The sequence below is a fragment of the Salmo trutta genome, chromosome 30 (genome assembly GCF_901001165.1).
Source record: "Salmo trutta chromosome 30, fSalTru1.1, whole genome shotgun sequence".
In the NCBI taxonomy this organism is placed as follows: Eukaryota; Metazoa; Chordata; class Actinopteri; order Salmoniformes; family Salmonidae; genus Salmo; species Salmo trutta.
In genome coordinates, this window is record NC_042986.1 from 9,410,274 (window position 1) to 9,425,086 (window position 14,813).

Below are 14,813 nucleotides of genomic sequence, written 5' to 3' on the forward strand. Positions count from 1 at the left end.
AGGACATCCAGCCAACTTGACACAACTGTGGGAAGCATTGGAGTCACCATGGGCCAGCATCCCTGTGGGGCAACACAATATTAGGAAGGTCTTCTTAATGTTTTGTACACTCAGTGTATTATAGCCTCTATGGTTGTTTTTATTAATAGACGTAGACACTAGAGTGAAGAGTGATAAACAGAGATGGGGGTTCTATCAACTATATGATTGCCATAATTAACTATCGTTAAAAATACAGATCAATAAAGAGGGACTGGGGATTAGAATAAGGTCCATATATTATTAGCTGCTTTACAAGGACTGAAGCTAAATGGCCTCATATATTCAACCCCAATAACACGTTGCTATGGGAACCCTGGGGCAATGGGTAGGAGTGTTGGGGTAGTAGGGGATTTAAAGAGGCAGGGTGGTATTTTGGGGTTTCATCACCACCTTTCCAATTATACTAGCGATGATTAGTCAATTGATGGTTGTGGAGCAGATATCCCCTCCGGGTTATTAATGGTGCAAAGCAACTACAAGGTTCCAAGGAAGTATACAAGTGAAAAGTAAGAAGAAAGGGTGAATAGAAGCTACAAGAATCGCCAGAAGGGAGAAAGCCGCATAGTTGTAGTCCACCCCAGGACGGAGGTTAGCAGCTTCATTCTGTTACTCAGAGAGCATACCGATTACTCAGAAATCCTGGTAGAGAATCAATAATGAATCATCCTTCATGAACCATACAGGAACTGGTCTGAATTAGAGTAAACCAAGAACTGGGCTTGCTTGTTCTGAACATGGGCAATTTGCATTGATTTCTAGACGTGCTTGCTTGGTTAGATGACGTGGCTAGTGGCTACCAGCTTTCTCCCGATAGTAGGCTGGTCTCGTTCTGTAGCCAACTCTTCTATCGTCGTCATGCCTTACGTACAGTGTATGGGAGCTGTCCTGGGAGGACAGAACACTGGTAGCGCTGTCTGCAACACCGGCCTGGGAGGACAGAACACTGGTAGCATTGTCTACATCACCAGACAAGACTAGCTAGAAGGAATGAGAGTCAGATCAGAGTGTGTGATAAAACATTCAGGGTCTATGAGGACGTCCTGGAGCCATAGTAAAAGGGTGGTAAGGGACATGTCATATGCTAGGAGGCGATGGGGTGATTATGGGAAAGAATGTAGCCTATCACGGCTAGCCCGGAGGAAGGAGACGGGGACATGATCGGCATCCTTTCGTTACATTACATACGCAGCGGATGCAGAGTGGGCAGGGAGCAATCAAAAGGAGGAAAAAGTGAGGAGGGAAGGTTAGGGGAAGGTGAGAAACATTTGAAGATGTAGAGATCATAAATTTAACAGACAGACAGACCGGGAGAAAGATCGAGAGAGAGGAGGAGGGACGGGGAAGAGGAGGGGAGGGGGCCAGAGCTCTTTGCTGCTAGGAGGGGACTGATTTGGTTAGAGGACAACACTAAGAGTTGGCAAGCAGCTCTTAAAGAAACGAAGGTACCACATACCAGAGTGAGGAGGGTCTGCTAGAAGGAATGGGGGGGATTCAATGGGGGAAAAGAAATAAACAAGAAAGGGGAGAGCAGAGGGAAAGAAAAAAGGGGCCAACAGGCTAGGTTGGCAGAGGTCATATAGGAGATGTGGGGGTAACGTCCCAAATTGCACTCCATTCCCTACAGAGGCCTGGTCAAAAGTAGTGCACTACATAGGGAATAGGGTACCATTTGGCCCGATCTTATAGGAGATGTGTTCTAGCCTCTGGCTCTTCATATCTTTTACATTTCTAATTAAAAGCGATAAAGAGTGAGGGAGGCATTAATCCACCAGTGATTTCCCAGTTAAGGTTTTAGAGCAGGCTGTAAACCAGCCAGCCTGGCATCATTGATTTTATAATTAGCTACCGTCACCCTAGACTTGAAATGGGGGGAGCGAGGGAGGGGTGGAAGGAGAGAGAACTGCAGGTAAAGAGGAGCAGGAGGGTAAGAACCGAATGCAGAAGGAGAGACGAGACACATGTAACTAGCAAATTAGCATCAGGAATGTCACGCCCCGAAGGAAGCAGCAGAATTTTTGTAAAAAACATTTATCTTCCATCAAAAGACAAACACATCACAGGTGCAGATATACATACATGTTGATTTTATTACAGAAACCCACCCACAAGAACATACAGTATATAGTATTACCAATAACTAGCTTTTTTTTCAGAAGTAAGATTACCTCAACAAACCAACATACACACTGGAGCCTTATTGCAATGAGAGTAGGTAGCTGTCCTGAATAGAAGTTACACTGTACACCCACATAGCTCCCAGTAGACATAGACATAGACATAGACATAGAACTTCCCACAGAAATCTAGAATGACCACAACAAAACCATAGGTCTCAGTGCTACGGAACTTTTGGTGCACATACCAGGATGTCAAAATCACCCACCCAGGGTAGCAAACAGATGTGTAGTACTAAACTACACTACAGGTATAGATAGCTGAACAGGTGTAGAGACAAAGGTACCCCAAAACCCATTGAATGAACAGCCTTCAATTGAGCAAGGATGTCCATCAACGCTGATTTTATTATGATGGACTGAGTTATCCCTTACAGATGTCACACTTTCACTATGGCTGCAACCCATGTGTGAACAAACTGTGGTCCTATACAGTGGCACCAATACCTCTACCCTTTGGACTAACTCGTCAAACCTTACCAGACAGTCGTGATAGATAATACAGTTCAATTGACCTTCAGACAGAAAATCAGGGGAAGAGAAAGAAATGAGAATAAAAAAAAGAGGATTTACAACACACGATGGTAATGATTCTGATAACGACGATAGACGACGTAACATAGACGGGATTAATGACGAGCATCATTGTGTTGAACGAAAGTCAACGTTTCGTTCCCAAAAACATCTCCTATAGCAAAATAACAGGTGCAAGTGCAGCCAATTACATATCGACCAAGCAAAGTTGTCCCTAGCGCATTATTCTCCATTAGCAAGCTTTTAAACCCAAGCTTTAGTATTTTCTTATTATTACACATATCAACTCTGTAGCTTAAACTAAAACTGGATATAATTTCATTACGATATAACACAAGCTGAGTATTGGTAAAAAATCATGAAAAATGTATTTATTGACCCAGTAGTAATCTATTCCAGGCAAAGTCTTCCATAAGCTATAGGAACAACACCCCCAACAAGTATTGCAACGTAAGTATCCATAAATTAGATTATGTTATGATGAAATTTCTTCGTTTACCAATTTGTTCTTTTAGGTACAAATTTAGAATGGCTTCTTCCCTCTGAAGCAGATCTTTTCTGTATACCACGTAGTGAATCTAGGGCATTACGAATGGTCTTCTGGGAATTCTAAACACACATTATTCTTGCTTTAAAACAACACACTGCTTTGAGATTGAAATCTGGTATCATTTATGGAAGTATTGCAGTGGCTCTACAGCTACCAGCATGCAGGAGCAATAGCTTTATGTTGCGGAGGATACAATATTGGAAGTCAAATATATTGTGCAACAAAAGAAAACATGAGAGAACATCAAAATGTCATTCCTCTCGCCCTAATTAGTAGCAACCACCTTTCTAGAGTGTCTCTTCCAGTCTACATTCAACCTGATTGCCTTCAAACCTCCACCCTTTTCAGAAGCGTTTTCAACAGTTCTTCCCCATTTTGGACGCTCCTCTATCTTAGTGTCTCCTTTCAACCAGTACTACAACACCCCTAATAAAGCAAGAATTGAAATGTCTAATAATGAATGACAGAAAATGCTTATACTATAACATCTCAGGTTTGAATATAAGGAGGAAAAACATTATTCATATCTGTGCTTTACAATGATTCTTCAAAACAAAGTCTAAGTACGTTTTAATGACTATTATTACAGTAGTCTGAAGTGTTTAAAGTTGTCGCGCCGACGGAAGTGTTCAAATCAACTTTTAGACTTTAAAAGGAGACAGATACATTGACTCAAAATATCTTAATTACAGTGGCTGTCATGATGCCTCATAATAACGGCATCGTAAAAATGACATAACACCGGTCATAAAGCTCCCAACATCCCTCCTCCTGCAACTGAAACAACCCTGTTATGGAACATGAACTATTAAACATCTAACTAAGACTTAAATGTTAAACGTTTCACGCTTTAGAACGGTCGCGAGAGGTCGTAACTATGATTTGAGCTGTCGCGACCTGTTACGACAGGCATTATGTCATTCTTAGGACCCATGTTATGCGCAGGTGCAGCATAAGCAGCCTAGAAGTCACACATCAAAGGAGAAGTTCATAGAAAACGTAGAAGCAAATTGCATATTAACATCGTTTGTCAGAGGAGAGGTGAGTTGTAGTGTGTGTGTGTGTGTGTGTGCTTGTGCGCTGAATACTGAATTCAAAGTGAAGAACACACTGACAGTGATGTTGTTGACTTGGTCCTGTGTCGCCGCTCTCTACCACTGAGAGGTATTAGCCAGGTCACTGGAAGAGAGGGAACAACGAAGAAAGGAAACGGTGTGAACAATCAATCAAAATCAATAATCAATCGAGACCTTTATCGTCCCAATTACATTTGTAGTGGAGTCACGGTACAGCAGAACTGTAGAAAAGGAACACATACGAGAAAAAAGAAAAAAAGAGGTGAGAGAAGGAGGGAGAAATAGAGAGTGAAAGAGTGGGAGAGAGGGTGCTTTAATGATGCTGAAAATTGGCCTGTGACTCCAGTACTAGCCTGTAGCTAAATCATTGCTATAGCCAGCTGTCAACTTACCTGTCCCCTTGTCCTCCCATCTCTCCCCTCCTTCTCTCCCTCACTGCCCTCTTCCCTCCCTCACGCTGCCTCCGTCTTACACGCTCCCTTTCTCCTCCCCTCCACACTCAACTTCTTTTACGACCCGATATTCAAAACGTCCATCTCTGAGAGCCATACTCAGCCTGTCATCATAAAAAAGCCCTCTGTGTGTGGAGCTGCAGTGCGTGTGCTGCGTGAGAGTGTGTGTGTGTGTGTGTGTGTGGGCACGCGCGTGTGTGTGTGCTTGCATGCTACCTGAGGACTGTGTCTGTGGTCTCAGGCAGCAGCAGGGCTGTCTCCTCTCCAGAGCTGTGTCCTCCGCACTGGTCTGTGTTACCCTCCTCCTCCTCCTGCACACAGAGAGAGAGAGAGAGAGAGAGAGAGAGAGAGAGAGAGAGAAGAGAGCGAGAGAGAGAGAGAGAGAGAGAGAGAGAGAGAGAGAGCGAGAGAGAGAGAGAGAGAGAAGAGTTCAAGTGAGTGGTGAGGCATACACATCTAATAACCTAGCAATAAGGCCATAATAGGGAAATAAGCAACTGCATAGGCAGCTCTCTAAATGCCTTTCTGAGATATACAGTTTATCGGTGACAGTTAAATGAGCCACAGACAGAAGCACTGGAGATAGCTGCATGTTATCAGCCTAAGGAAACAGCCTGGCTAATTGTACAATAATTAGTCGTGTGTGTGTGTGTGTGTGTGTGTGTGTGTGTGTGTGTGTGTGTGTGTGTGTGTGTGTGTGTGTGTGTGTGTGCATGTGTAAGAGCATCTGATACCGTCTCTTACCGACTCAGAGCTGTGTGTTAGGGTGTCTCCACCCGATTGCCTGGGCAACAACAGGGGAGCGGGCTGGCTGATGACGACGCCCCCTCGGGACAGGGACCGGGACATGTCTCTGGGGGAGGAAGGGGGGGTGGAGGGGAGCAGGGAGTCAGGCTGGGCCTGGGGGTCACACAGGCTGTAGTGGGCCAGGGGGCGGGAGGAGGGGGGGGGCTGCCTGGAGGGCTGCAGCGCCTCAGGGTTCTCATCCTCAGAGTCAGACAGAGGACTGTCATGGAGGCCTGTCAGACACACACAGAGTAGAAAACAACAGTGGTAAGTGATCGTCAGAGCAGGGCCAGGAGTTCTCCCTGACTGGGAAAAGCTCCTGGCTCTCGTCTCCACTTATCTCGTGATTGGTTCAAGTCATCTCAGATCCAAGTCAGTGTAGAAGTAGAATATCTTGTTGTGGACAGCCCACAGATCAAATGAGTATTGTTGTACATGTCTCTCAGTGCTAGTCCACAGTGTTAGGTGGGATTCCTCCACTCACTGGTGGAGGCGAACACCGCAGCGCTCCACTTGGCATCTGCCAAAGCCTCCCTCCTCTGTTCCACCTGACCCATGTACTCCATCAGGTCCTGTGCAGAGCAGAGCAGGGCCGTCAGAGACTCGTTTACACATAGACAAGTGTTATCCCAAGACAACTAAGGCTCATCACCAAACGGACCCCGGGGCCTCTACACCTCTTGACATGTATAGAAATTGATCTTACGTCTCCTAAGTGGACAGGGGTTAGCAGTTTAGAAATGTGTCTGTATGTGGAGAGGGGGAATGGTGGGTGAAGAGATGGAGGTCTTGCCTGTTGCTCCAGCAGCAGCTGTTCCTTCTCCTTCTGGGCCACCCTCAGACTGGCCTTCAGCTCCTGGAGCTCCCTGCATGTCTCACCCAGCTGCACCTGCAGGGGGCAGTAATCAAAAGAAGGAGTCACATGCTTATATATGCACAGCCTAACCAGCAGCACGGCACAGGCAATTAAAGAGACGGGCGTGCGTGACCCAGCATGTGGACAAAAACCTGTCTCATTAAACAGACGCTTTTATCCAAAGCAGCTTACAGTCATGCGTTCGTACATTTTACGTAAGGGTGGCCTCGGCAATTGAACCCCAAAAACCATGGGATTGCAAGTGCCATGCTATACCAACTGAGCCATACAGGACCAACAAGGCTGAGCGGTTTTCAATACTGTATAGCACGACGCATGGAATGTCAGCATCCTGAGCCGAGCCATGAGCTCGTGTAGAGAGTTGATTTGTTTTTTTTGTATCTATTAATAGCTTGAAATGTTGCTTTGCATGTGGCCTATGGTCTGTGGTGCAGTAGGTGTTCGTTTTTTACCCGGTTACAGTCCTTCTCTCTTCCCAGCTCCACTTCCACCTTCTCTCTCTCCATCCTCTCCTCCTGAAGCTTCTTCTCTATCCGCTGCGTCTCTCCATTTAGCTTCTCCAGACGCTCTCTGGCCTTCTGCCACGGGGGAAGACACGCACACCGTTTAACACAAGTCATGCTGCTGGGACATTCTGAAACTTGAATTCAAAGTTCAACAGGAGATACTGAGAAATTCTGTATCGAGAAGACGTGAGGCTTTCCTAGTGGTTGCAGCTATCGCATATAGTGGAACAGAAAGAGGAGACCTTCACAAGCATAATTTCCAGCATAGTAATGCAATCTCTAGTTCAAATCTGAGTTGAGTATATTAGTGTGGTATAGTTATTAGTGAGGGTTCTGTAGAGGTTGGCCTACCCCAATGGAGAGTCACTATCATTGTGAAACGCTTTGACTACTTGAGTAATCCAATTCATGTGATTAAGTCCATCCATCCAATGATCCTTGTCATTACCTCAGTGCTGCACTGCAGGCTCTGTCTCTCCTGGGCCCAGTGTGCTCTGCCCTCCCTCAGGGCCAGGCTGGCGTCGGCTAGCTGCAGGGTGAGCTGTGCCGCCTGGAGCCTGGCCTGGTGCAGTTCTGTCTGGCCCTGGTCCCTCTGAGCCACCAGGGCACACAGCTCTCCCTTCAGGCCCTCGGCACAACGCTCGCTGGCCCCCAGACGCTCCCGCAGGCCCCGCATCTCAGCCAGGGCGGCCTCGCTCTCCGCCTGATAGGAAAGACAAGAGGAGATGATAGTTCAGCAACAATAACATGGTTTTTGTCAGACGACCGGTGAGGGCACGGCACGTTGGGAACTTTCCTGTCATATTGTCTTTGACCAACCCAGCCACTCCCTCTCTAACCGCCCATCCCTATTTCTCCAGCCAGCAAAGTTTGCCATGGTCGCTAAAATAACCTCAATAGCATGGTTAGACGATGATGGGTGAGAACGAGGGACCGCAGTGGGTGCTGCCATTTTCCTGTTGCATTGCGTTTTGTTCAATCCCCTACATCCTTTTATTAACTACCCACGGGCCCTCTGTGGGTGGTGCCAGCCTCACCTCTTTCCGCTGTGCCGTACTCAGTCTGTATGTGAGGGTGGTGATGGTGTCCCGTAGCTGTAGGGCGTGTGTGTCTCTCTGGGCCAGGGAGCTCCTCAGACCCTGGAACTCAGCAGACAGACTGCGCAGCTCCCCCTCGGTCTGCTCCAGCTTGAGCTGAGGAAGACACATGGATGTAGGAAGAGGAAGAAGAGGAGGATGAGGGGTTTGGGATCAGACATGATGGGTGGTTGCTGTTCGGGCCCAAAATGGCTGCTGTGCTTCACCCAGGTAAGATGCTACATGTTGGTAGTGAAAAACAGCTGGAAAAAGCACTAAATAAATCCAAGCCATTATAGTACCTGCAGAACTTTCCTCTCTTTCTCCTCCTCCCTCCTTTGAACTGCTTGCTTCTTGGCCCTCTCCTTCATCCTACACACAGAGACGGGGTTAGCATTAACCAGAGAACAGCACAAGAAAAACAGGCACGCCGATGGACAAAGAGAGAGATTTGAGGGAGATAAAGGATAGAAAGAGAGAGATCAAAGAGAGAGGTTGAGTTCCAGGGAGATAGAGAACGTCTCTGACCGCTCCAGCTCAGTCTCTCGTTCCAAAGCCTTCAGTGCTAGGGCTTTAATGTCATCCTCCAGCTCTCTGATTCGCTGTTCGCTGGCTGCTTTCATAGTTAGTATGGAACTCTTCTCTTGAGCCAAGGCCTCCCCAGATGCCTCCACCTCCTGTGATAGGGAGGGAGAGAGAGAGCATCTACATTCTATACGGAGTATATACAGTATCCTGAGACTCCTTTGTAGATGACGAAGCACATTTGACCTATAAATGAACTGCTCCCGTTTTGACATGTAACATAACAGGAGAATGTACATCTGGGGTTGTGATCTCGTCGTTCTACGTCAAATCGCATTTTTACAAAGATAAGTGCTCATGACCAGACACTGGGGCTACTTGGACATGATCAAATCCCCTCGGCAGACTTTAATCCTGTCTTGTAATGTTACCGTACCTCCTGCCTCCTCTCCATCTCTTCCATCCTGTCCCTGCTTTCTCGCAGCTCTTCCTTCAGGTCCGCGATGTTCCTCTCCAGCTCCTCACACCCTCTGTCCCACGCCTCTCTTGCCCTCCTGTACTTCTCCCTCTCTCTCTCCTTCATCCTCTCGGCTGCCTCCCGTGCATGGAGCAGCTCGGCTCGCTCCCGAAGACACTCTTGCAGGCGACTCTGGAGGGAGAGAGAAAACATTAAGTGCCTAAAAGATTATCCATTTCCATCCTCTATCTCTTTGTAATTGACTATTGATTCTCACCTCTGCCTATTCATTTCATCAACGTTCATTCACCCACTCTATAACTGAAAGAGGATATGGACTTCCCTCTACAGTACTCTCTCTCTCTCTCTCTCTCTCTCTCTCTCTCGCACCTGCACTCCCTTATGCCCACCTGCAGTAGCTCGGCCCTGGGTACGACCAGAAGCATGTCAGTCCCCCCCTCTTCTCCGTGGGCTCCTTCCTCCAGGGTGACCAGGTCCTCCAAAGGCTTAGGGGCGCTGAAGGTAAACTGGGAGCTGGCAGAGCACACCTCTCCCTTCCCATCGACGTACACAAACTGGTACTGCTGGGAACTGGACTTGGGCAGATAGGAGGCTGCAAGAGGGGGGAAGGGAGTGGGAGAGTGAAATGGTCAATGGATTATTGATCTAGATGTATATATGCTTATAATGCTAAAGATGTATTTATGGCCATGATTTCAGTTATGATGACATGTACACAGTGGTGTAAAGTACTTAAGTAAAAATACTTTAAAGTACTATTTAAGTCATTTTTTGGGTATCTGTACTTTACTTTACTATCTATATATTTTTTACAACTTTTACTTTAATACATTACTAAGAAAATAATGTACATTTTCCCTGACACCCAAAAGTACTCATTACATTTTGAATGCTTAGCAGGACAGAAAAATTGTCAAATTCACACACTTAACAAGAGAACATCCCTACTGCCTCTGATCTAGCGGACTCACTAAACACATATGTTTGTCAATTATGTCTGAGTGTTGGAGTGTGCCCCATCAGTAAATGAAAAAAACAAGAAAATTGTGCCGTCTGGTTTGCTTAATATAAGGAATTTGAAATTATTGATACTTTTACTTATACTTTTGATACTTTAGTATATTTTTTTACCAAATACTTTTACTCAAGTAGTATCTTACTCGGTGACTTTCCCTTTTACTTGAGTCATTTTCTATTAAGGTATCTTTACTTTTACTCAAGTATGACTGTTGGGTACTTTTTCCACCACTGCATGCGCTATAGATAACCAACCTCCTCTGTGACAAGTGGGCATAATCCTGAATGTGCTTTGACTACATCAGACGCCTGGCTTCTGCATTTACTCTGTCTCCTCAGTCCTCACCGCAGATGATAAATGGCAGTGTCATTGATAGCTGTTCATCTCCTTGACACAACTCAATGACACAGCTGCTCTGCCTGGCTTTCGAGGGCTATCTGTAGTTCCTCAGCTTGCACTGTCACTGAGACGACGGAGGACACTTTATACACAGTATAAAGTCTGCAAGCTACTGTGCTGTAATGTTAAAAGGACACTTTTCACTCTGTGCTCTCTATTCACTCCTGACTGCCTTAGTGTAATGTACGGTTGGTTATTCAGTCTGGTCTGGTCTTTGTACCATTGTCTCTCTCATCCTCATTACTCAACCTTCTACTTCTTAAAGGAATTCAATCAGAGCCAAACAAAGACTGATTTAAATTCAAACCGAGAGAGAGAGCGAGAGAGAGAAACAATCTGATCGTCTCCTCTCTGTAACACTATGTAACTTATTGAGTCCTGTCTCTGCTTTAAATATCAGTCACGAGCCTATAGAACCCTTCAACAGGGTAATTCAATTTACTGTAAAACTAATCCAAAGTTGGAGCGTTTCCTTACAGACCTTGGCAGAGTATGAATGTTGTGAAATAAAGACAGATACCAGCAGACTGTTGAATGGTCTCACACTTTTAGTGAGTGTGGATATCTATCTTTATTTGATGACCCTGCAAGTTAATGACCTTGGGGCGGCAGATAGCCTAGTGGTTAGAGTGTTGGGACAGTAACCAAAAAGGTTGCTGGATCAAATCCCTGAGCTGACAAGGTAAAAATATGTCATTCTGCCCCTGAACAAGGCAGTTAATCCACTGTTCCCTGGTGGGCTGTCATTGTAAATAAGAATTTGTTCTTAACTGGCTTGCCCGGTTAAATAAAGGTTAAATTAAAAAGAACAATAATGAATATGTGTACACTACTTTCTGAACAGTGTGAATGTTGACCAGGCACACTTTGTATGAAATAGAGGGAGGGTTCAAAGAGAGGGACTAGTACCCTGGAAGTTAACACAGCAGTTGACATCTGTGCCCTCCTGGTAGCCTTCTGGGGCCAGGGCCCAAACAAAGGTGTGGTAGTCCTTCACTGACGACCATCCCACCTGAGGGAGCCAGACAAGGGGAGAGAGACAGGGAGACAAAAAACACACAAAAATATTAATATATACAGGAACATTGAAAAAATCAGTTGTGCATTTCACTTGATTTCCACTCCTCGGGGTGGGTTTTACTAATTTATCAGGTTAACCGTATACCTTGAAGAGTCCGACCCAGTCATGGCTGGCCCAGGTATGTTGTGAGCTGATACTGTAGTGGCACTCCACGCGGCTCTGAGGGAAGTAGCTACTACCCACGTTCCTAAACTCCACCCTCCAAGCCTTCTCCATGGCAACACAATAACACTGGTGAGTACCTGTGGGGATACAGGTGTGACAGAGAAAAAAAGATACATGTTACAATGACATTTCATTTGACAACAGCTATAATAATCACAGGTAGACACCAAACCTGAGACCTGTGTTTCAAACACTTTCAAATACATTTGATTGTGTGGTTTGGTACAACAGAACCAATAGAGTAGTCACCAAATTGTACACTTGAAGTTAAATCAAGCACACCTCAAATAACTTCAACTATTTGAAAGTATTTGACTAATGTACCCAGGGACCTGTTCAGATGAGCATATGGAGAAGTAGGTGAGAGGTGACTGCTGTGAAACAAACTGCTGAGAGAAAGAGAAAGAGAGAAAGAGTCTACTCGGGGAGTGTTTGTTCAGTGAAAGATGATCTCCTCTCAGTGACCATATGGAGGGCATGGAAAAGCATGGGGGAAGGGCACCCACCCCCCCGGCAAGTAAAATCTAGATGACAGTTAAGCCCATAACTACCATAATACACGAAAACAACACTGACACGTGGACTATTTATTACAGCCGTTGCTCAACACCTTGCTGTTATTGTACAGCACTCTATTTTTACTTAACCTTTAATTAATTAGGCAAGTCAGCTAAGAACAAATTCTTATTTACAATGACGGCCTAGGAACAGCTGGAAAACTGCCTTGCTCAGGGGAAGACCTTGTCACTCCAGTCACGTGTCGACATACATATAGACCTACTGTTCACTTCTTGTTTAAAAATCAACAGCCACGTGGGACTAGTATCCAGGCAGAGTAGCCAACATACATTTGATATCTTTCACTATTGTACTGGCAGGGATAAATGATGACAGGTGTCAGTCTAAATCCCAGTAATACAATGCAATCTCTAACTAAATTAATAAGAGCATTGTATTAAACAACTACATGGCGCATTAGGACTATATCTAACATATTTGGCTAACATATGCTCCATATTACTGAGATTACAAAAGTGTAAATAGTGAGAACTCTTGAGAAAGTGTAGGAGGTAATAAACCATGTATAACGCATTATTTAGCACAACACACACAACTTGCAGCCGTTAGTCCACTTGACACGAGCATTAATTCATGTTTGTGTTCTGTTTATTTTGTTAGAAATGAGCAAAAGCCCACAAACAATACAATCTGTGGTAATAAATGACTTATTCTATTATATAACAAAAATATCTCTAAACGTCAAAAAAAAAAAAGAATGTTCAAATTACACCGCACGAGATTCGTGTCAAGACAAGGCCCACTAGCCTAGCAGCTGCAGTCTCCAGTGTGCGCAATAATAGACTCCAGTGGAAAAAGAAACCCACGTTGTGTGCGATCCAGTGCGCGACTCCCTTGTTGCGCAAAAGCCAATAATCAGGACCATCGGGACCGTTAACCGATCTCACCGTAGTGTAATGTATTAAAGAAAAGGTATGGGCCATCAACAAATACCTGTACCAAATAGGACAATTTGCTCGTTTTCCTTTGTGTTAGTTTCTGCATAGGGAGAACTCTACGCAGATACAGAGTCAGAGTTTATTTGACTGAGACTCACCGTATTCTGGTCTGTTTGCTCTGCAGATTGTCCTATTGAGCCGTCCCTATTTAGATTAAAGGCAGACAAAGTCCATCCGTGTCAGAAAACGATTCAACGTGTTTTAAAGACGCACAACGATGTCTCTTCGCTCTCAGCTGTTCCACTAACCTACAACAATAACAAAAACACACGCATCACAGTGGTGGTGTGTTTTGCTGTATTATGGGAACTGCTGTTCTTTATACTGGATGAAGCAGAGATCGGAAGCTAGAAATTATAGGATGAAAACTACAACCCCCAAATACAGAGGAGACGCTCGAAGGTCGGATACGGGAAATCGCGTTCTGTAATTTGATGATTTTCCGCGTCCATGGCTGGTTCATATTCTTTTCTCGCCGATTGCATTACGCACGCACTCTCATTGGTCATGTCATGGCCTTAATATTAACGGTCCTATTATAAAGCGCGACGTCATCGATGCGCAGTGAAAAACAACTCATCAGGTTTAATATGAATTGCTTTCGATGAAAGCAACCGTGATGCGTTGCATTTGCGACAACAACGAAATGTCAAATTGCTGTAATACTGTCTGTCATAGCTGCCTGCTCCCAATATGGTCTTGTTTGGTCCTGTAAAATGAGTAGCCTATGATTTACTTGCCCATCTCCAGGAAAAACAGAAGTCTTAATTCACTCCTGAGTGACACTTGAGCATGGCTTGCATGCCAACATTGGCAGATGAACAGACATGACTAACATAGGAGAGGTAGTATTACATGACAACACTCCATTTGGGATGGAGTGCTAGCATACTATAATAAGCATTTCTCTCTCGCTCTCTCTCTCCCTGGTGTGAACATGTGTTGACAGTATATTCTGCTTATACACTGTCATAGCCTACTTATTAATGTTTATAACGCTTACGAAAATGTTTATAAATATTAGATATACATGTTTGTAAAATAGTGGACCCAGAGTAGCCAAGGCAGATGTATACTCCCCACCTACAACCAGCAACTCAAGAGGGAGCCACCAACATAGAGAATAGTGAGGTGCTGGACAGAGGAGGCAGACTCAATGCTACAGCACTGTTTTGACAATACTGACTGGAATATGTTCAAAGGATCATCCACCTAGGACTCATCCATAAACATTGAGTAATATACATCGTCAGTCACAGGCTTCATTAGGAAATGTGTTTTTGATGTTGTACCCACAATAACAATCCGGACATACCCCAACCAAAAACCCTGGATGAACGGAGAAATCCGTACCATGCTGAGAGCCCGTACTGCAGCATTCAATGTCAGCAGAACAAACCCAGATTACTAAATGGCAAGTAACACGTACAATGATAAGCAGATACGAGCTCCGTCAATCCATTAGGTACGTAAAAATACAATACCGACTCAAACTTGAATTGATGTTCGACTCGCGACGCATGTGGAAAGGACTACAGACTATCACAGACTACAATG

The 14,813-nt window shown here is 44.9% G+C and overlaps 1 protein-coding gene across 3 annotated transcripts; it reads right to left on the reverse strand.

The window, feature by feature from the left end:
* Positions 1 to 2,103: 2,103 nt before the first annotated feature.
* LOC115167867 (calcium-binding and coiled-coil domain-containing protein 1) lies at positions 2,104 to 13,539 on the reverse strand. Of its 3 annotated transcripts, none has more exons than XM_029722576.1 (15): positions 13,355 to 13,539; positions 11,659 to 11,816; positions 11,403 to 11,505; positions 9,466 to 9,668; positions 9,035 to 9,247; positions 8,602 to 8,750; positions 8,376 to 8,445; positions 8,035 to 8,190; positions 7,446 to 7,700; positions 6,944 to 7,069; positions 6,408 to 6,503; positions 6,099 to 6,186; positions 5,573 to 5,847; positions 5,045 to 5,139; positions 2,104 to 4,479 (listed from the first exon to the last, which is right to left on the reverse strand). In XM_029722576.1, the coding sequence occupies exons 2-15, from the start codon at positions 11,788 to 11,790 to the stop codon at positions 4,452 to 4,454; spliced, it is 1,989 nt and encodes a 662-aa protein (XP_029578436.1). In that variant the 5' UTR covers positions 11,791 to 11,816; positions 13,355 to 13,539; the 3' UTR covers positions 2,104 to 4,451. The 3 variants fall into 3 exon arrangements, with proteins under 3 accessions (XP_029578436.1, XP_029578438.1, XP_029578437.1); XM_029722578.1 differs by lacking the exon at positions 13,355 to 13,539 and adding an exon at positions 13,252 to 13,314; XM_029722577.1 differs by lacking the exon at positions 13,355 to 13,539 and adding an exon at positions 13,125 to 13,234.
* Between the last annotated feature and the right edge of the window lie 1,274 nt (positions 13,540 to 14,813).